Source organism: Microcaecilia unicolor, chromosome 2, assembly GCF_901765095.1.
Source record: "Microcaecilia unicolor chromosome 2, aMicUni1.1, whole genome shotgun sequence".
NCBI classification, from domain to species: domain Eukaryota; kingdom Metazoa; phylum Chordata; class Amphibia; order Gymnophiona; family Siphonopidae; genus Microcaecilia; species Microcaecilia unicolor.
The window spans coordinates 132,943,067-132,965,898 of NC_044032.1; the positions used below are offsets into that span (position 1 = coordinate 132,943,067).

The 22,832-nt window shown below is 41.1% G+C and overlaps 1 protein-coding gene across 5 annotated transcripts in view; it reads left to right on the forward strand.

Annotated features, from left to right (window-relative positions):
- Window positions 1-1,034: 1,034 nt before the first annotated feature.
- ZCCHC9 (zinc finger CCHC-type containing 9) overlaps window positions 1,035-22,832 on the forward strand; it is a 29,427-nt gene continuing 7,629 nt past the window's right edge. Inside the window, exons 1-6 of one of the 5 annotated variants that reach the window (XM_030192313.1) lie at window positions 1,340-1,422; window positions 2,843-2,906; window positions 3,207-3,633; window positions 9,626-9,776; window positions 14,819-14,911; window positions 20,741-20,809. In XM_030192313.1, coding sequence (XP_030048173.1) covers window positions 3,244-3,633; window positions 9,626-9,776; window positions 14,819-14,911; window positions 20,741-20,809 — 703 coding nt within the window. In that variant the 5' untranslated portion in view covers window positions 1,340-1,422; window positions 2,843-2,906; window positions 3,207-3,243. The other 4 variants (XM_030192316.1, XM_030192314.1, XM_030192315.1 and 1 more) reach the window with 4 other exon arrangements.

A 22,832-nucleotide genomic window follows, 5' to 3' on the forward strand; every position in this document is an offset into this window, starting at 1 on the left:
TGGCAGATGGAAAGGTCATGTAAATAACAAAAACCATCCTTACTCAATTTGCACATGGTAAGCAATGAGCACATATGTTCGTAGTCTAAATAGAAGAAGATCTTCAAGCCCTAATGTTTGAGGAAAACTTGGATATTGTTGCTATTACAGAGACATGGTTCAATGATTCCCATGAATGGGATGGGACCATACCGGGCTATAATCTTTTTAGAAAGGATAGAGAGGGCCGAAGAAGTGGAGGAGTGGCACTGTATGTAAAAAAAAATATCAGAGTAGCTGAAATGTGGGGTACCTGGGGAAAGGAAGAAGCTATATGGATCATCCTGAAAAGAGAAGATGGAATCTGTATCCACACAGGTGTTATCTACAGACTTCTGGCTCAAATGGAGAAGCTGGATAAGGACCTGATAGAAGATATTCATAAGCTTGGTATGAAAGGGGGGGAGCTATTGGGAGATTTCAACTCGCTTGATGTGGATTGGAACATCCCGTTGACAGAATAGGAAAGAAGTAGAGAGATCGTGGATGACTGTCAAACTGCCTTGCTCAGACAACTGGTGATGGAACCCATGAGGGAAAGGTCAACACTGGATCTAGTGCTCACAAATGGAGGAAGCGTTTCCAGTGTTTGTGTGGGTGCAGGGCCGTGCCAAGGGTCTCTGGCACCCCCCTGCAGACTACCAGTTGGGCCCCCCCCCTGCCTGGCTCCAAGGCAGCGATTCCCGTCTCTCCCCTGCCCTCCCGCTCCCATGTAGGAACTGCCCGCCCTCTTCTCCCCCCCCCCCCCCAAGATCCCATTCCTTTTTTTTTTCTTTTAAATTTACCTTCCGCTTTTGACTTTTTACAGATGAACCAGCATAGGCAGTCCCTTATTTCTAATAATCGTTTTTGCTTTTGTTTTCAAAAGCGTTACATATATATCTATTTTTGAACCACTATAGCGGTAAGCTCCGCCTATTGACTTCAGCCAATATAATAGGCTAGATAGGCTCACCCCGCCTCCTTCCTTGTGTTAGGTTTTCCTCCTCCCCGTCTCCTGCTCTCAATCCAACCTCCTTGGTAAGTCCCGCTGCATCAGCCCGCCTTTAGTCGCCCCCCAGCACAGAAAACAAGTGCGGCTGCGCTGAATATATCACATGGAAAAAGCTCTTTTATTACAATCAAATTACGGTGAGATTCAAGCGTATGTAAAGCAGGTAACATGGGTATCCTTGCATACTTTTACGGAACACTACTGCATCGACATTGGACGGTACTTAATTAACCGACTCCGTCCAGTTTCGATTTCATTTCGGACATACTGCGCTCCCCTATGACGCAATTTCCTGTTTCCGGCAAGGCGAATATAGAGGCCAGAAGGAGAGAAGTAGGGAAGTTGTGTAGGGGAAGGAACTCAGTGGGATTGTTAGTAGGCGACTTCAGGTATGAGTTTGACGGAGTTGGGTGTGTGAGGAGGGTTGCGCGGCGTGTTACAGTGTGAGCACAGGCGAATGCGTGGGACTTGGTATCTTTGCAAAAAGGATGGTGGATACTTGGAATGCTGTTCTGGGGAAGTGGTAGGGATAGAAGAATTAAAAAAAAAAAATCGAGACATCAGAATATAAACGTTGCCATACTGGGACAGACCGAAGGTGCATCAGGGTGTAAAAAGGAGGTAAAAAGAATTGAAGCGGTGTAAAGAAAAGCTACGAGGATGGGGTTTGCGTTACAAGACGTATGACGAGAGACTTGCTGACCTGAACATGTATACACTGGAGGAAAGGAGAAACAGGGAGTATATAGCACTAAAGGGGTTGATGTAGTAGACCTGGTGGAAGGAGGACAATCAATAGAACACTGTTAGAAATCAGAACAGTGAGTGAGGTGATTAAATATGCAGATGACATGAAACTATTCAAAGTTGTTGGAATGCTTGCGAATTGTGAAAAATTGCAGGAAGACTTTAGGAAACTGGAAGACTGGGCATCCAAATGGCAGATGGATTTTAATGTAGGCAAATGCAAAGTGATACACATTGGGAAGACTAATCCGAATCATAGTTATCTGATGTTAGGGTCTACTTTAAAAGTCAGCAGTCAAGAAAAAGACCTAGGTGTCATTGTAGACAATACATTGAAATTTTCTGCCCAGTGTGCGGTGGTGGCCAAAAAAGCAAACAGGATGCTAGACGTTATTAGGAGGGGGATGCAAAATAAGACCAAAAATATTATAATGCCTCTGTATCACTCCATGGTGTGACCTCACCTTGTGTTCAGTTCTGTTCGCCATATCTCAAAAAAGATATAGCAGAATTAGAAAGGGTTCAAAGAAGAATGACCAAAATGATAGAGGGGATGGATCTAATCCCATATGAGGAAAGGCTATAAAGGTTAGGGCTCTTCAGCTCTTGGAAGAGACTGCTTTGAGGGGATATGATTGAGTTCTATAAAATCCTGAGTTGTGTGGAGTGGGTGGAGGTGAATCTATTTTTCACTTATTCAAAAAATACAAAGACCAGGGGACGTTCAATGAAATAGTATTGAAATACGTTTATAACAAATAGGAGGAAATATTTTTTCACTCAAAGAATAGTTAAACTGTGGAACTCATTGACAGAGGATGTGGTAACGGCGGCATATCTGGGTTAAGGTTTGGACAGGTTCCTGGAGGAAAAGTCCATAGTTTGTTATTGAGATGGACATAGGGGAAGCCACTGCTTGTCACAGGATTGGTAGCATGAAATGGTACTACTAATTGGGTTTCTGCCAGGTACTTGTGAGCTGGATTGGCCTTCTGAATATAGGATACTGGTCTAGATGGACCTTTGGTCTGACCTAGTATGGCTATTCTTATGTCTGTTTAGGAGCATTTTCTGGGTCTATGATGCTGGTGAACACCTTTACCTCAGTGGTGGTACTAACCTGCAGGTAAGGAGCAGCAGTGCCTACTTGATAATTTGTATCGGAGTGAAACTCCTCATCCATGCACATGCAAGGCAGAGAAAAATGCCGGAGTCCTCACTTTTGAAACCACTGTGTATTTTTTCTGTAAAAGTAATTTGGCTTTTTCTTGCTTTCATAACTCTGTCAGGGGAGCTACAATTTTAGAAAAGACGTAACACCGAGTTTTTTTAAGATAAATTTTTTGACTGGAATGCAGAAATGAGTTGTGGTTCTTCGTGTTCATGTTCAAAAGAATCTTTAATGAACTGGTTTTTTTCTCTGCAGTATTTGAGCCCTGTGGAGTATCTCTGAAGTTGTTCCCATGACCCGTTGGGCACGTGCAAACAACAGAAAGAAAACTCTGGATGCAACGCCATGGGAGGACATGAAGCAAGGCTCCATCAGCACTGGGAAAAGAGGCAACCCGCAGAAAGGAAAGCTGCATGGGAGTGGCACACATTCTTTGCAGAAGACTTCTCTCAAACAGAGTGACCTGCGTCCAGCAAAACAGAAGAAGAGTAACAAGAAAAAAGAGTACTCTAATGAAGACGTGAATGGATTTGAGGACTATTTAAAGCAGACAACACATGACACACAGAATGGGAGGGTAACAGGTGCAGACAGCAAAGAGGACATTACAGCAGCAATAAAGAAAGATCAGCGGCGGGACTCTAGGAGAGTCAAGAGGCAGATGAAAAAGAAAATTCAGATGGTGAGTTCTCCCCTCCTCTCCGTCACTGAAGCAGTAAATGGGACATTAAGTTACATATAGAGGCGTATTTTCAAAGCACTTAAGACTTACAAAGTTCCATAGTTACTATGGAACTTAAGTCTAAGTGCTTTGAAAATGAGCCCCTTAAGGTCTAATGCTTGCTTTCTGCTTTCTTGAAATAGATTTTATTTTTGTAATGAGATGAAATTTTAGCTTTCTGTGACAGACTGAACAAGGAAATGGTTCTGCTATTCACAGTGTTCCGGATTTGGGAAGCCAAAAGATGGTGTAAGGGTTTAAGGTTTTTCAGTGCTGATTCACATGTTAGAATCTGGCGTGGACCCTTCTGGGCAGATGGGTATTTGATGTTACTCTTCTCATTTATTTATTTTATTTATTAATTTGTTTAATTTATATCCCACATTACCCCCAATAGATCAGGTTCAATGTGGCTAACAACTTGTGATTAACAGTACAAAAAATGATGTTGGATAGCCAGGGCTTTTTTTGTGGGGATACTTGGGGGTACTGAGTACCGGCATCTTTTTCATTGTCTACTAAAATTGACCCATGGTCCCTAAGTTTATGTGAAAGAGCTCAGGCCCTGTACATCAATTCTCATAGATTCTGTGACTGGTTGCAGGGTGCCTGATCATTGTGGGGTGGGCCCCTCAGTGATCACCTCACCCCTGAAGGGTGGCCTGGCATTTGAGTACCGGCACCTTTTATGTTAGAAAAAACGCACTGTGGATAGCATACATTAAGTAGTAATAAAATAAATAAGGATTGAATAGTTACAATATGTAATATGGAAACGAATGCCAGATGCAAGAAGGTAACAATTTATAGTCATCTATATATAATAACAATTAGAATGGAATTGAGAAATTGCATAAATATGTTCCCATCTGATGAATTCCAGGAGGGAATTCTACCATTTGGTACAGAGGTAAGGGGATCCTGACATATAGATTGACTTGTAGATCAGATTTTTGCAATGGGGATAGTGGAGGGTTGGATAATCTCTTGAACCAGGGAGAGCGTTGCAAAAGGGGGAGATCAGTTAAACATTGCATATAATCGGGGGTTAAGCCATAAAGAGTTTAGAAAGCAAATGTATATTGTTTGAATGTTCTGACTTTGATTGGGAGCCAATGTAACTTTATAAACAAAGGGGCTGCACTTTTGAATCTCATAAGTATATAAGTATTGCCATACCGGGACAGACCAAAGGTCCATCAAGCACAGCATCCTGTTTCCAACAGTGGCCAATCCAGGTCACAAATACCTGGCAAGATCCCAAAAAAGTACAAAACATTTTATTCTGCTTATCCCAGAAATAGTGCATTATCCCCAAATCCAATTTAAAAATGGTCCATGGACTTTTCCTTTAGGAAGCTGTCCAAACCTTTTTTTTAAACTCTGCTAAGCTAACTGCCTTTACCACATTCTCTGTCAATGAATTCCAGCGTTAAATTACACGTTGCGTGAAGAAAAATCTTCTCCGATTTGTTTTAAATTTACTACTTTGTAGCTTCATCGCATGCCCCCTAGTCCTAGTATTTTTGGAAAGCGTAAACAAACGCTTTACGTCTACCCATTCCACTCCACTCATTATTTTATAGACCTCTATCTTATCTCCCTTCAGCTTCCTTTTCTCCAAGCTGAAGAGCACCAGCTGCTTTAGCCGTTCCTCAAAGGAAAGCCTTGTAGACTAATCTGGATGCTGTATTTTGAGCTGTCTGCAGTTTTTTCAAAGAAGATTCCTTATAGCCATTTGCTGGCAATAGCAATAATCGAAGTGTGATAATAGTAATGTTTGTACTAGGGTTCTAAACGTATCATTAGGGAAGAGATGCCTGATTCTTTTTAGTTTCCACATTGCTTTAATGGTTTTTGTGATGACTGCTTGGACTTGGATGTCGAATAAAATAGGAATCAATTATTATACCAAGTATCTTTAGTTGGAACGCCAGTGAATAAGTTACATTACCAGTATGAAGTTGTGGCAGTTTATGACATGGTGAGGGTTAGATAACAGAAATTTTGTTTTCACTCTATTCAATTTTAGTTTAAAGGTGGAGGCCCAATTCTCGATCAGGTTTAGACCTGATTTGAAGATAGATAGCACTTCTTCAGTAGAATCTTTGTAAGGGATGTAGATGGTTACGTCATCCGCATAAATTAAATTATTATAACCATGAGCATCGAGCACCTTTTCTAAGGGGGACATCATAATATTGAATAAGATGGGGAATCCCTTTGGAACTCTGCAGTTTGGAACCCATTGTGGGGAGATGGAATTAGGAGATTTGACTTCATAGGATCTAGATTTTAAAAATCCTCAGAACCAATTTAGAACAGACCCTCCTATACCTAAGTTGTCTATTAGTTCAAGTAGCATATTCTGGTCTGCCACATCGAATGCACTTGACATATCAAATTGCATAAGGATAAATTTCCTACCTTGGGTAATTTCTTTCCTGAAGTTAGCAATTAATGTGGTTAGAACTGTGTCCGTGCTGAAATTGGGTCTGAAGCCAGATTGTGTATGGTGAAGAAGGGAAAAGGAGGACAGATAATCCATAAAGGGATAGAGGCCACTGGTCTGTAATTTTGTTACATGAATTCCCAGTAAACAAATAACCAGTATTCAAGAAGCACCATAAGTACTCAGCTTTGTACTGCATTTATTATTCTCAGAAGAAGGTCCTAGGATTGACTAGGACCTTCACCTTCTCACCCTTAGCTGTGATCACTCAAAATTAGCCGGGTGGCAGAATACTATGGAAAGAGTGGTTTCCATTGTTTTGGGAATAGAGCTTTAGGGCTGCACAGTACCATAACCTGCCAGAAGGGGCACAGGTGCTGTTCTGCTTGAAATGGTCATTGTGTTCAGCAAATTGTTGTTGTTTCTGAAAGAGTGCCAGTGACCATTTTGCTCTTAACTTGTCACTTGGAAGTTCGAGAGACTGAGAGAGAACGAGAACAACACTCTTCAGACAAAGTGATGTTGATAAAATGGGAGAGTACCTGCAGAAGGAGCTGTGGAAAATCTGTGGTTCAAGCTGAAGACTGCTATAAATATGGCAACTGATCTTTAAGTGAGGAAGGTAAACAAACACAAGAGAAACAGGAAGTCTGTATGGTTCTCCAAACAAGTAGCTGAAAAAATAAGAGTAAAGAAGGATTCTACAAGAAATACAGAAGAACACAACGGGAAGATCACAGAAAAAGTATATCCGAATTACTCCAATATATTCTCGTATTTTCCACCGTAGAAAAGAGAGAACCTTCCCAAAAAGAGGAGCACATCAAGACAAAGAAGAATGCAAACAGAAAAATAGAAAATTGATCCATAATAGAGAAGCAGAACCTTACAATAACTACAGCCACTGACAATGAACTACCTATTATACTGTACCCTATTTCAGTTTGACTTTTAGAATTGAAATGGTTCAAAAAGTGTATAAAAGATATGTCTATACAAAATGAAAACTTTTTTTGCTCTCAAATTGAAATAGAGAAATGCCAAAGCACTAAAAGCATTAATTAAATAAAAGAAGCCTCAACCACCCTGAGGAAAGCCTACAATGGCTAATTACAAAAACCTCAAAGGGGCTACTATCACTGGCTTCAACGCCACAGCAAACATAACAGTGGAAAAACAACCAAAAATTCAAACGGAGAAAAAAGCCACTGTTGAAAAAAAGCTGATAGGGCTACTCCTATTAAGTAACAGATGGAACTCTCTATAATCAATCTTTACATTGTAATATGCCCAGTATAATTATAAACAACTGCCCCTAGATGAAAGAATATTTATTTTCTCTTCAGTAAAGGAGGAAGCACAGAAGCAGTGCACTGCCAGTGCTACTTAACTTGCTATTCTAATATCGATCCACTTACTGAAACTTGTCCACTTGTTTCACATCCCAACTCAAAAACATCCACTCTGTCTTCATATGCTCGATGAAAGGACCCCTTGTTTCACAAAAGCTGCTTCAGGACGGGAGGGGTGGGGAGAAGCAGTAAACTTTTGAACCCCTCAAGCAGGCTTCTATTAAGGATTTGACATTGAAGATGGTTTTTTTTTTTGTGTGTGTGGCCTTGGCTCACCATGTCTCGGTTCTTCAAACCCTGTCCTGTCATGACCCTTTTCTTTGCTTTACTGAAGCTGGGGTTTCTCCTGAGGGCAGTTCCTTCCATCCTTCCTTTCTTCATTTCATAGGGAGGTGTGTGCATTTCAGTATTCTACTTTGAAGCTTTAGAATGTGAGGCTTATTCTTGATTCGATACTTGGAAATTACAAATGAGTTTTGGAGGACAGACAGGCTTTTCATGGTGCTCAGTATGCAGAAACGGCCAAGCAGCATCTTAAACCTACAGTTGCAAGGTGCTTAAAGGAAGCAATCTCTTCAGCATACGTGTTTGCAGGTAAACTGCCTTCCGAGGCTGTGCGAGCTCATTCCACGAGGAGTACTACATCCTCTTGGGCAGAGGCATGGTTGGTCTTCCCTGCAGACATTTGCATAGCCGCTATTTGAGCAACCTTGCATACCTCTACTAGGCATTATCAAGTGAATGTGGCAGCTGGCTCGGAAGCAGCATTTGGGGCTACAGTTCTGCAGGTGGTGGTGCCTGAATCCTGCCCTCATTAGGGATTGCTTTTGGACATTCCACTAGTCTGGAATAGTGTGAAAGGATGCTTCAGAAGGAAAAATTACGTTCTTCTTGATAATTTTTCTTTCCACTGGTCCTTCATACTATTAAATAGGCCTCTCCAGTGGTTCAACTGTAGTGTTCAATAGAAAATGAAGAAGCAGTATTTCTAATGCATGGATCTAGAGGGGGGTTTGGCTCTCTCAAGTTTCAGTTCTGTTACAGTTGGTTTAAGTGCTTTGAGGCTGTTTGTTCCTGTTTATTTCCTGTTTCCACTGTTTTGTCTATGTAAATACCGAACACAGGCAGTGCCTAGCAAGGCTTATAAGGTGTAACTCAGGTCAGGATTTTCTATCTCCACCAATTTATTCCCTGTTTCCACTAGTCTAGAATAGTGTGAAGGACTAATGAAAAGAAAATTATCAGGAAAGAACATAATTTTTCCTTTCTCATCTAACTGCAGCAACAAAAGTTACTGGATGTGACTCAAGTAGTTAACTGTTTGGAGAGAACAAGAGTTATGGTTATGGTTTATTGACTTATATACCACCTATACCTATGCAGTTTACAAATGTATATACATAAAATTTTATAAAATACAATATATACAATAACTAAACTTAAAATTTAGAGTTGAGTGGGGAAGCTTCTCAATAAGAGTCCAAACTGAAAAGCTACCACAAACCAAAAACAAAGTTCAGACATGCAAGGACATGAAAGTCCCTTTGTTAGTGCCACTCCCAAACACTTAATTTTCTTTCCACTTTCCATTAAATTTTTACTTCTGACTCTTTTTAAAAATTTGGTTGCTTTCTGTGATGCGCACTACATAAGTACGTAAGTATTACCATACTGGGACAGAACAAAGGTCTATCAAGCCCAGCATCCTGTTTCTAACAGTGGCCAATCCAGGTCATAAGTACCTGGCAAGATCCCCAAAAAAGTACAATACATTTTATGCTGCTTATCCTAGAAATAAGCAGTGGATTTTCCTCAAGTCTACGGACTTCTCCTGTAGGAAGCCATCCAAATCTTTTTAAACCCCGCTAAGCTAACTACTTTTACAGCATTCTCTGGCAACGAATTCCAGAGTTTAATTACAAGTTGAGTGAAGAAATATTTTCTCCGATTTGTTTTAAATTAGCTACTTCGTAGCTTCATTGCTTGCCCCCTAGTCCTAGTATTTTTGGAAAGAGTAAACAAGCGATTCATGGCTACCCGATCCACTCCACTCATTATTTTATAGACCTCTATCATATCTCCCCTCACTGCCTATCTTTATACATGTATGAAACAATATAATAACTTCTGTTTCTTTCTGTCATTTTAGTTGTGTTTCCACTGTCGAAAGCCTGGTCATGGACTCGCAGACTGCCCAGAAACCCATAGAATTCAGGAGATGGGAACTGGAATTTGCTATCGCTGTGGATCTACAGAGCATGAACTCAACAAGTGCAGAGCCAAAGTAGACCCGGCTCTTGGTATAGTGGCATATTTTTAATCATGGTGTGGGGATAGGATAGCATTTGATCAATGACTTGAAATTCTCAAAGCAACAATTCACCCTAAAAAGGCCATTTACTTTACTGTGTAGGGTAGATGAATCCATATAAATAGTCTCTTTCTGATACTTATAATTGTTGCCCATAATTGGAGATCCTCATCTCGTGCTCTTCCACCCATGGTTCTGAGGTTTGAGGTCAGGACTTCAAGCTGGAAGCAGATTAAGCATGACGCTGCCTAGTGCAGGGATAGGCAAATCTAGTCCTCGAGTGCCACAGGTATATCAGGTTTTCAGGATATCTACAATGGATTTGAATGCATTGTATGCAAATCTATCTCGTGTATATTCATTGTAGATATCCTGAAAACTTTATTTTACTGTCAAATGTATATCCCACCTATCCAATACATCTAAGCGGATTACAGCATCACTCACAAAAATAAAACATACAGTATAATAAAACAGCAGAAAACATACAACATCCCCAAAATTGACAACAAAATGCAGTATAAAATTACTTACATAATCAGTAAAATGCCTCACAAGTTGATGTACTTGTGGCGCTCGAGGACCTGTTGCCTATCCCTGGCCTAGTGTAAGGTTTGAAAGGCAGGCACATCTCTTCCAAGCTCTGTGTGAATACCATGGAAATTTTAAAAGCACTTTAAGGGGCTAAATTTTACTTAGGGTCAGATGCACTAAACCTAACGAGCCAGCAACATGGTTTTTAAACTAGTTCTATCCGGTTTAGCGAGCAAGGAGCAAAACGCGGCATGCACAAAATGACTGTCTCCTATCACGATAGTAGTTAACGAAAACGGAATGCAAAGCTATTATAAGGAACTAATTACTATACAAATATACTAGCAAGGCAATGCACAACCGTTTTCCGACCGGATGCACAGAAGCAAACCCTATCTTCAGCACTGAAATCTTAACGTGAGGTCTGGCGCTGTCGATCCTGACAGTTCCACAGCCACCTTTGCCACTCTGCAAGAGCAGAAGGATACTGGAGAGAGGAGACACGATGGAGCAGGGAAGGCAGTGAAGTGTTTGGAGCCCGGAGTGATAAAAATGCATGCTAAAGAGTGCCTTCCACGTGTGTGTAGTAAGCATTTCTGTTTAATCACCACTGTTCTCTCCTCCTAATGGAACAGTTTGCTGCCCCTCAAAACACAGCAGTTTAAAAAAAAAAAAGCTTTGCACGGCTCAGCAGGGTTGCCAGGTGGAAAATTTTTTTCTAGCCCAATCCAGCCCAAAAACCAGCCCAAAACCCGCCCAAACACAAACCCCGCCCCTGACACCCCCACCCCGCCGTCATCGGCCCCGCCCCCGCCGTCACCGGCCCCGCCTCCCCGTCATCGGCCCCGCCTCCCACGTCATTGGCCCGCCCAAAACGTCACTAACCCCGCCCCCCCGCGGCCGAAAAAGGCAAAAAGCCGCCCAAAAAACCACACAGAAACCCAAAAAGCCGCCCAAAAAACTGCAACCCGCCGCGGGCAAAAATTTCCCGCGGTGGGTCGCGGAAAACCGCCCACCTGGCAACACTGCGGCTCAGCTACAAATGCTACAAATTCCCCACTCCGGAGCTCTCCTGCTTGTCCCGCCTCCTTATGTTCCAGCAGCCAATCACAGCGAGTTCAGCTACAAATGCTACATATCCCCCACTCCGGAGCTCTCCTGCTTGTTCCGCCTCCTCGTGTTCCAGCACCAATCACTGCACATATAGCTTCTCTGGTGTCAGCTAAACTCACTGTGATTGGCTGGCAGCAGAAACCTCTCATAGCAACTGGAGGAGTGATTTGCTGCCTCGTCTGTTTGCAGCACAACAGTTCCCCAGTGCTGTGTGCTGCTCGGCACAGTTTTCAAGAACAATTTTCAAGGAAAAAAGAAGTTTTATACGGCTTTCATATACGCAGCTTCTGTGAGTGTATGAAAGATGCTCTGAGCACTGCAATTTCCCAACCCCTAGCTGTCTGTTCGTCTGTCCAATTTAGCTTGTAAGCTCTGTTGAGCAGGGACTGTCTTTTTCATGTTAATTTGTACAGCGCTGCGTAAGTCTAGTAGCGCTATAGAAATGTTTAATAGTAGTAGTAGCATGCGCAGATTAGCTTCTCTTAGCGATTGGCTGATCTGCGCATACTCAGCTGACCGACTGCCCCCCCCCCCCCCCCCAAAGAAGGAAATCACATTCAAATGAGCTAACAGCGAGCAGCTCATTTGCATACGATTTCCTTCATGCATGCCCGACTTTCTCAGAATCGGTTCGCAGCAATGAGGATCGCTAAGGTAAGAGCTTTTTGTGGGGGTTTTAGTGCATCTGGCTCTTAGTAGCATGTATGTGGTGACACATGCATGTAAAGACTATTCCGACTGGTGTAAATGTATGTGTCTTGTACTTTGCCAGTAGGTGTAACTGGGGTTTGGGCTGGGCAGAGCACAAGTGGAGTTTGCAAGTATATGCACAGTGTACAAACTTGTGAATTTTATTTGTGAATATTTTTACCTGAATTCAAGGTGCAATTCCTGCCACTAAGGTACAGATGTGCTTATCAGATTAATCATTGCAGATATCCTGAAAACTTCCACCTTCCCCCTTACAAGTACCCACTCCCTAAATTTAAGCAGGTGTTTGTAGAATCGCTCTTAGGTGCCCTGCTATTGTTTACATGGGTATATTTGCACATACATGTGTAGGTGCTAGGATTCTGAACGTTTACATGTGTACAGTGGGGGAAATAAGTATTTGATCCCTTGCTGATTTTGTAAGTTTGCCCACTGACAAAGACATGAGCAGCCCATAATTGAAGGGTAGGTTATTGGTAACAGTGAGAGATAGCACATCACAAATTAAATCCGGAAAATCACATTGTGGAAAGTATATGAATTTATTTGCATTCTGCAGAGGGAAATAAGTATTTGATCCCCCACCAACCAGTAAGAGATCTGGCCCCTACAGACCAGGTAGATGCTCCAAATCAACTCGTTACCTGCATGACAGACAGCTGTCGGCAATGGTCACCTGTATGAAAGACACCTGTCCACAGACTCAGTGAATCAGTCAGACTCTAACCTCTACAAAATGGCCAAGAGCAAGGAGCTGTCTAAGGATGTCAGGGACAAGATCATACACCTGCACAAGGCTGGAATGGGCTACAAAACCATCAGTAAGACGCTGGGCGAGAAGGAGACAACTGTTGGTGCCATAGTAAGAAAATGGAAGAAGTACAAAATGACTGTCAATCGACAAAGATCTGGGGCTCCACGCAAAATCTCACCTCGTGGGGTATCCTTGATCATGAGGAAGGTTAGAAATCAGCCTACAACTACAAGGGGGGAACTTGTCAATGATCTCAAGGCAGCTGGGACCACTGTCACCACGAAAACCATTGGTAACACATTACGACATAACGGATTGCAATCCTGCAGTGCCCGCAAGGTCCCCCTGCTCCGGAAGGCACATGTGACGGCCCGTCTGAAGTTTGCCAGTGAACACCTGGATGATGCCGAGAGTGATTGGGAGAAGGTGCTGTGGTCAGATGAGACAAAAATTGAGCTCTTTGGCATGAACTCAACTCGCCGTGTTTGGAGGAAGAGAAATGCTGCCTATGACCCAAAGAACACCGTCCCCACTGTCAAGCATGGAGGTGGAAATGTTATGTTTTGGGGGTGTTTCTCTGCTAAGGGCACAGGACTACTTCACCGCATCAATGGGAGAATGGATGGGGCCATGTACCGTACAATTCTGAGTGACAACCTCCTTCCCTCCGCCAGGGCCTTAAAAATGGGTCGTGGCTGGGTCTTCCAGCACGACAATGACCCAAAACATACAGCCAAGGCAACAAAGGAGTGGCTCAGGAAGAAGCACATTAGGGTCATGGAGTGGCCTAGCCAGTCACCAGACCTTAATCCCATTGAAAACTTATGGAGGGAGCTGAAGCTGCGAGTTGCCAAGCGACAGCCCAGAACTCTTAATGATTTAGAGATGATCTGCAAAGAGGAGTGGACCAAAATTCCTCCTGACATGTGTGCAAACCTCATCATCAACTACAGAAGACGTCTGACCGCTGTGCTTGCCAACAAGGGTTTTGCCACCAAGTATTAGGTCTTGTTTGCCAGAGGGATTAAATACTTATTTCCCTCTGCAGAATGCAAATAAATTCATATACTTTCCACAATGTGATTTTCCGGATTTAATTTGTGATGTGCTATCTCTCACTGTTACCAATAACCTACCCTTCAATTATGGGCTGCTCATGTCTTTGTCAGTGGGCAAACTTACAAAATCAGCAAGGGATCAAATACTTATTTCCCCCACTGTAGCACACACAGGTTATAGAATTGCCCTTTTAGGACCAAATTCTGTAAATGAGTGCAAAACGCTATTCTATAAATGACGCTCAAAGTTGGGTGCCGTTTATACTATAGTGCCTATCACCGGGATCAGTGCCCAGCTTTGTAGATCCTCACATTTACATTAGGCATGGGTCAGCCTAATTCTACAACACTGAGTGCAAATTCCTGGAGTGCTCCTGACCCGCCCATGCCTCTCCCATAGCCATACCCACTTTTTGGATGTGCACACAAAAAAATTATGTGTCCATCTTCTTTATAGAATAACGACTAAAAGAGGTGTGCGTAATTTAATTATTGCCAATTATCAGTGCTAATTGGCACCCAATTATCAGTGCTAATTGGCTTGTTATGAAATTTAAATTGCGTGTGGAAATTGGGAGCGCACCCAAATTTCTGCATGCAGTTTTTAGCGCCATATATAGAATTAGGGGGTTAGCTTACACTAAATCAGTTTTAATGTTGACATTTTTATTAAAACAAATTTGTGAAAAAACTGAAAAGGTCTAAAAATCAGGTGGCAAAAAGTCTTTCCTTTCACATCCTTGATGTCTAGAGAGAAAACTGTAGACAGATATGATGGAAATACTAAATTATCAATCAATTTTTTAATGACTTATAATAAATACTGTTGTACTTTAAGTATTAATACATTTTCTCTTTCAGGAGAGTTTCCTTATGCTCAGTGTTTCATTTGTGGTGAGATGGGTCATCTGTCAAGGTCATGCCCCGACAATCCTAAAGGCTTATATGCTGAAGGTGAGGGCATGTTTGTTCAAGCAGGATTTCATTAATATAGCAGATTTCAGCTTGAGGTTCAGGCTCTGCTGAGAGCATACCATGTTTAAATCGGTTAGGGTGATGGACTTTGGTCCTGAGGAACTGAGTTCAATTCCCACTTCAGGCACAGGCAGCTCCTTGTGACTCTGGGCAAGTCACTTAACCCTCCATTGCCCCATGTAAGCCGCATTGAGCCTGCCATGAGTGGGAAAGCGCGGGGTACAAATGTAACAAAAAAAAAAGTAGTAAGAAAGAAATGTGTGTGTTTTATTGTTTTATATACAGGAAAAGTACTTTCATCTTGGTAGAGAAGGACTAAGGAATTTTTTACACAGGAAAAGCCTTTAAAAGCAAAAATAATTGATATGTTGTGTTTAGGACAAGATGTACCAAAAGGCATTAATGTGTTCTAGTGTGTCCTATTTTCACAGGCCCCATTTTTTGCAGTGGGACCTATTTACTAATGTGCGTTTCTTAGCATCATATCCAGCATTCTGAACCAATGGGTGTTATCCCTTCCCACCAAGGTGGAGGTAGAGAATACTTAATTCTGCCATTGACATCACCAGCATAAAGGAAGGTGCTCCCTGGAAGAATCCAATACTTTTTTCTAGGTTGGGCTAACGGTACTCCTGTCCCTGGCCTAGCTCCCTGTTCTGCTGGCCGCAGCCGCACAACATGATCGAGCCTAACGGCTGCTCCCAGGTCACAGACTCAGGACTGTACCTCGGAGCACAGAGCTTGGATCCAAACCCCCAGTTGCACTTCTTAGTGCAACTTTGTGAGGCTTTGGCTCGGTCCTGCGGGGCCTTGCCCAAGGGGTGTGGGTCCCCATCCCTCACCCCTTTTCCCTGTTCACTCTGGGTATACTCTTCCCCCCTCTCCCCAACGGATTCCCCCGCAGCTCCCAGACCAATCTAAAAATCCCAACAGAATATATAGTGGAACTGGCTACGTTAGCATTAAAAGAGAATTACTTTTACTTTGAAGGTTTGTTTTATAACCAAATAAAGGGCACTACCTTGAGGGTCACTATGGCCCCCTCACTAGCCAACCCTCTATGTAGCAACCTTTGAAGATAAATTCCTGACTAACTATGCTCAAAGATAATTTCATTTTGTGGCACAGGTACGTAGATGATATCTTCATGGATTGGGCAGGAGATGATACACTTTTGACATTGTATCACTGGTTAAACAATAGGGATAACAATTTGAGGTTTCAATTAAATTTTAATAAAAATGAAATTTCATTTTTGGACTTAAGATTCAATATAAAAATGTGAAATTTACAACCACTGTATGTCGCAAGTCAACTGATGTAAATTAATTGCTACATTATGAAAGTTATCACAGTAGGTCCTTGAAATGAAATGTAACTTGGTTCTTGTGGGTAAAAAGGATATGTTCTGAAAAACAGGATATGACAAGCTAAATGAATGGCCTCCAGATTCTATGAAAGAGGATACCCTAGTAAATACATCAGAGAAGGATTTGATAGGGTAGAACAACAAGACAGGGATTCCCTTAAAAGTGCAGTTAAAGAATTCCAAGATAAAATAGTTTGCATGTTATTCTACGACCATCTGTCCCGTGATATAATATGTATGCTCAAGAAACGTTGGTCAATTATATAGTCTGTTCCTCAATTTCAAAATAAATGATGGTTGCATTCAAAAGAAATAGAAATTTGAAAGATATACTTGCACCTTCCGCTCTCCCAATTTCACGGAAGACTGACACTGTTTGGGGACATTTTCCCTGTTTGAATTGCTCGGTCTATCACGTTAATTCTAAAACTAAGGTTTTTGTTCATCCATTTACTGGAGATAGATTTGAGTTATGCCAGTTCTGTAATTGCAAAAACGCACATGTTGTGTATGTATTTGTCTGCTTATGCAAACTTCTGTATGTAGAGAAAACAAAAAGAGAGCTGAATAAGCGCATCATTGAACACCATAATGCCATTAAGAGGAGCATATCTGAGAAACCCTTAGTGAAGCACATGCAAGCCAAAGGGCATAGGTTTGATGAGTTAAGGTTTACAGTATTACACAAGTGGTCCCACATTGGAGAGGAGGAGACACTGATAGGATCTTACTACAGGGGAAGCAGAGATTTATTTTTAAATGTAACACTGTGACACCTATAGGTTTGAATCAGATCTATCTGTATTTTTATAGGCACCAAAAGGATCAATTTTTAAGCAATAACCACATGAATTTTACAAGTGGATTTAATGCTATATTTGTTGGAATTTTACTGTTGTTAATATACATGGATTCAATTTGATTTCGTATTTGGTTTTTAGTTATGTATGTTGGTTATTTGCTTTTAATATATGATAATGCTTTTCTCATGTATTTATACTCATTTTATGCATATTAACATCTGTATCATGTATTCAGTATTTTACATTTATGTGTTATGTGATCATTTGTAGCAATTTTGATCAGTTTTATGAGATCTTAAGTTTTTTTAGTAGTGATTTCTCATGTTTTCATAGTACACATAGCACTATCTGGTTCCAGTGATATTTTTGCATCATTGGAACGCATAGAAAATGGCTGCTGGAACACGTGGCCTTTATAACTTTTTACAGTTTTTGAAGCAATTTTCCAGCATTTTAACCTAAAAATTAGCGATTTTAGGTTGATAGGGTGAGCTGCTTCAATTCCTACCCTCTGTTTTAACTTTTATGCATTTACACAATCTGTTTTTTTCCGTCCCCCCCCCCCCCCCCCCCCCATTTTTGAAATGTTGGTTGTAAAATCTTACAGATATGGCTTTCACATTATAATCATTATTCTACCTGTTATTAATTGTATTTGGCATTTTTAGACACCTTTTTAAAGTTTTTCTACATTTAGAATACTATTATGATAGCTGACTTTTAACCTGAAAGGAAATAAAATCAGCTGCACAAACAAGTTGGCAGATTCACTCTGTTTGCCAGTATGGTGGAAATGCTTCTGCTCTGAGAAGTGCTGTACTGTGAGTATGAATTGCTTAAGGGCTTTAAGAAGATTTTTTTTTCTTTTAAAATTGCAGTTGGCTTCACTGCTTCAGTAGCTTAAAAACAAATAGGCTTTTTCATTTGCTTTGAATATTAGGGGAAATTTTGATTTAACTTCCCAGTAGGTATGTGCTCCCTTTTGGTGCGGTTTCCATTTTTAACTGTCTTATTCTGTTAATTGCATGATTTAATTTTACAACTGTCTGATTTGGCTTATGCTGTGCGCTCAAGTGATATGGTGGATCTTGTGAAAAGAAATCACTCATTTATGTGAATTTGTTTGTTTATGGTTGTGGTTGTTTTGTGCATGTGGTGGACACACTTTTGCACATTGAACTTTTTGTTATCATCACGTGAGTTTTAATGTTATCTTTAATTTTAATTGTTAGATTATGAGTTGCTGTTGTTGTTTATTATTTCTTTGATTTTAATTCTATTGTTTACATATTAGTTTTTACCTTGATGCAGTCTTTGGGTGAAATGTGGCCATGTTGCGTGATAGTTCTAATAAACTGCACATCTCTTCAGACTGTTGGTCTGCTTGTCTTTCTACTACTACGCCTAGTTGCGGTTCATTTCCTCTTATTGTTTTGCTGTGCCAAATACAGGGCAGCATAGTCTCCCAACCTAACTACCTTGCCCTGGATACCTTTTTGCATTGGCTCCCTCTCCCTCCCCCAACACGATTTAAAAATGTTATCCCTGGTGTCTAGTGGCACCTCCCCACCCCACACACACACATGAACCCCTCCACTCCAGAAAACTCCCACACCCTAGTGACTAATAACACCCTCCTGAACCCCTCCCCAGACCCCTTACCATGTACCTTAAGTGAGGCAGGAGTAATGTCATTCAATCCTGCTGTATGTGCCATCATCCTCAAAATGGTGGTACCCTATCCCACATGGTGAATCCTGAGATGCACTGGGTGGAGCCAATGTGCCATATAAAGGAGAATTTGTCTTTTCTGTATCATTTGTATTTTTAATAAAAATTTTATCTGTGCAGTCTTCATGAGTTTCATGTGTAATTTTGACTTTATTCACAAAGGTTTTTATAGAGCTGTACTGAATAGCATATTTTACTATTCAACTGAATACGAATAATGAAAAATATTATTCAGCTGAATTCGAATACTGAATATGAATAATGGACATTGGAGGAGTGGCCTAGTGGTTAGAGCACCAGTCTTGCAATCCAGAGGTGGCCGGTTCAAATCCCGCTGCTGCTTCTTGTGATCTTGCGCAAGTCACTTAACCCTCCATTGCCTCAGGTACAAACTTAGATTGTGAGCCCTCCTGGGACAGAGAAATGTCCAGTGTACCTGAATATAGCTCACCTTGAGCTACTACTGAAAAAGGTGTGAGCAAAATCTAAATAAATAAATAAAATAATAAATAACAACGAAAGAAGCAAAATGAAATCGGAGATCGTGCTTATTTCAGTAGGACTTAGCACAGAGTCCCAGATTATTCGTATTCAAATTTAAATCACTATTTGGCCGAATACGAATAATGTATTTAGGGCACTATTTGGGGCCGAATCGAATACAAATATTTAGTATAGCCCTAGTTTTTATGCCTATTATTGATTCATGCTTAGTAGGTTTTTTTTATACTGAGGCTTTTCCTCCTGATTTATCGGTTAGTGATGTTTCCTTTATAATTGTTTGGGATTTTGGCACTTCACGATCCCATTTGCATTGTTATAAAGCTTCAAATGCCCGTCTTATTGGTAGTCCATTGAATGGACTGAGATACCACATGGAGGAATGTGGTAATTTCTAATCCTTTGTGTTTCTAACTCAGAACTGACCTTTAGCCACTGTCACAGGCTTTCATTTGCAACTTCTTGTTTATAAGAGAGGAGTGGCCTAGTGGTTAGGGTGGTGGACTTTGGTCCTGGGGAACTGAGGAACTGAGGAACTGAGTTTGATTCCCACTTCAGACACAGGCAGCTCCTTGTGATTCTGGGCAAGTCACTTAACCTTCCATTGCCCCAGGTACAAATAAGTACCTGTATACAATATGTAAGCCGCATTGAGCCTGCCATGAGTGGGAAAGCGCGGGGTACAAATGTAACAAAAAAAAAATAATGGTGGTCCTTTGTCAGGGAAACAGTCTGTGGGTCCTTCATTGGATAATTTTGAATCTGACCAGTAGGTGTCACCATTATGCAGTAGTGGACACCTTCACCAAGGAGCTGTGAATGTTGCCTTCCCAGTATTGCAGTGAAGGGAGCAGAGACCTGACCCAGGTCTTCACAGAATCGTACACAGCACTGCAATTGATCTACCATGTGGCAGAACTTAATAGACAAACTGATGCAGTATGCTCCATAGTCTTGGGTTCCTGGCTGCAATCACATTTGAACCATCTCTTGTCTTCTATTTGTAGAACATGTCGTTTATATGCTGTATGAATTCTATTGATGACCTTTAGGGAATTTCAAAACTAGGTATTCTGTTGTACAATCAATGAAATGATGATTTGCCATGTTAGAATTGTGGAACACGTACATCTATCAGGATGATAATTTACTAGATTAGATTAAACCTATCTCACAAGTTTTTTGGGGAGGATTTCTTCTGGTATGTACCTGGAGCAAAATTGTGTGCACTTTTCCATTAGTTGGAAAACTAGAAGTACCTTTATTTTGGCACCTTCTTTGTAAATGGGACACTGATGGAAATGCACAGATGAGATACTAAAGAGAACGTAATACTGTATTCACGAATATATCTTGCAGTTAAGTACTAGTAGGTGTAACCTGGTGCACTGTTTTTTTGCCTAGGGGGCTGCTGTAAGATTTGTAGATCCGTGGAACACTTTCAGAGAGACTGTCCAGATCACCACCGTTCAGGTGAGATTGCAGAATATTGAGCTTGCTAGAGGTAAAGTTGTTGAAGGAAGTTCTTATCATCCACTTTTCGAGGATAAAGTAGCTGCAGGAGAGAGGCGTTGGCTCCATGTGACACTACTGTTTTTCTTACAGATGTGAATACCTTTTGGTCAATTCTTCTTGATCCTAAAGCAGGGTATTCCTTGCTTTCTATTTCTTAGTATACATATCTTAGGAGTGTCTGAAAATCCAAATAGTGGGATTCAAACTATTTGATTCACCTGGCAATTAAGAATCAAAACTAACATTTAGGGTTTGATGTGTCCCTCGCATTAGACTTGACGGTTTGTAACAACTGAACGGTAATAAGAAGTACATAAGAATGTATTATAGTGGAGAACAACTTTGGATAAAGGTTTTGAATGCCCGTTTTAGACAGAGATTGGTACATCCACGTTGGAATGTGTACAGTTCTGGTTGTATTTTAGAAAAGGATCTGCTAAAATTGAGCCTTTTATAAAATACATGTAGATGTGTATGTGGCAGTATGTGTAGCAGGAGCATCCATTTTACAATTATAAATATGGAAAAAATCAACAGAGGAAACTTAGCAACCTACACATGTAAGTGCTGACACATGTTTTTCACAGCTTACACATATGTCAGTCATTTTGAAAATCTACATGTGTCAATGCTGCTATTACATACAGAGGCTGCAATTATTATTATTTCTACTTAGGAGGGGTAAGCACTCAAGGAGGGGAATAAGGAGGATTCTCCCTTAATTCATCCTGTAAAGGGCTGGCTGGGTTGAGTATTTTTGAAAAATTTGTTTATGCAAAGAATCAGCTAAAATACTGGGACATACACATGAGCGCTCTTCTGAAATAGGGAATACTCATGTAGATTTTGGTTCCACTCAATCTCTGTCCCTTTGTGACATATACATTGTGCAGCTTTCCATGTGTAAATAGTGACTTTCTGAAATCAGTACTCGAAATTACAGTGAAATACTTTTAAAACAAATATGAGGAAATATTTTTTCACTCAAAGAATATTTAAGCTCTGGAACTTGCTGCCAGAGGATGTGATAACAGTGGTTAACATATCTGAGTTTAAAAAAAGGTTTGGACAAGTTCCTGGAGCAAAAGTCCATAGTTTGTTATTGAGATGGACATGAGGGAAGCCACTGTTTGCCCTTGGGTTGGTTGCATGGAACGTTGCTACTGATTTGGGTTTCTGCCAGGTACTTGTGACCTGGATTGGTCACTGTTAGAAACAAGATACTGGGCTAGATGGACCATTGATTTGACCCAGCATGACTATTCTTGTTCTTACTATTTAATTTTAACATCCACATTAGTGAAGAAAAATTTATATTAATTCAAACATCTTAATGGGAGCGTGCCAGGTGCCCTTGACCTGGATTGGCCACTGTCGGTGACAGGATGCTGGGCTAGATGGACCTTTGGTCTTTCCCAGTATGGCACTACTTATGTACTTATGTACTTATGTACTAATGTGTTAAATCCTGAAGCAAGCATTTAACATGTTTTTATGCTGTTTAGTTAAGGGCCTGTGACGGGGTTTATAGAACATTGCCCCTCACCCTTAAGAAAAGTCCCTCTTTAAGTAGCCTGGGACACCTTAAAAGTGCAGGTCCCACCCCGGGAGTATGTAAACTGGAAGGGGCAGAGTCCCAACTGGGAAGTTCAAAAGGCAAGGCCGGGTAGATGTTTAGGAGGCCCTGGGAGGAAGGAACTGAAGCCCAAGCCTATGCCATTACAGAATACATATAGCTGCTGTGATCTGGCTGAGTTAACCATTGCTATGACTGAACTGAATATTGCACATTTGTTTTGAGAACTAAAAGGCTTTGTTTGGGGTGTGGCAGCCCTGGCAGTCATAAACTGTTAGGTCTGCTGCTAGAATGTTTGATGACTCTGTTTCCTGAACCGCAGAGGTTTACCCACACTATGTCTTGGGCCCTGTGAAGGAACAGCTCCTGGGAGTTCTGTAAATAAAGACTTATTTTGTGTTCATT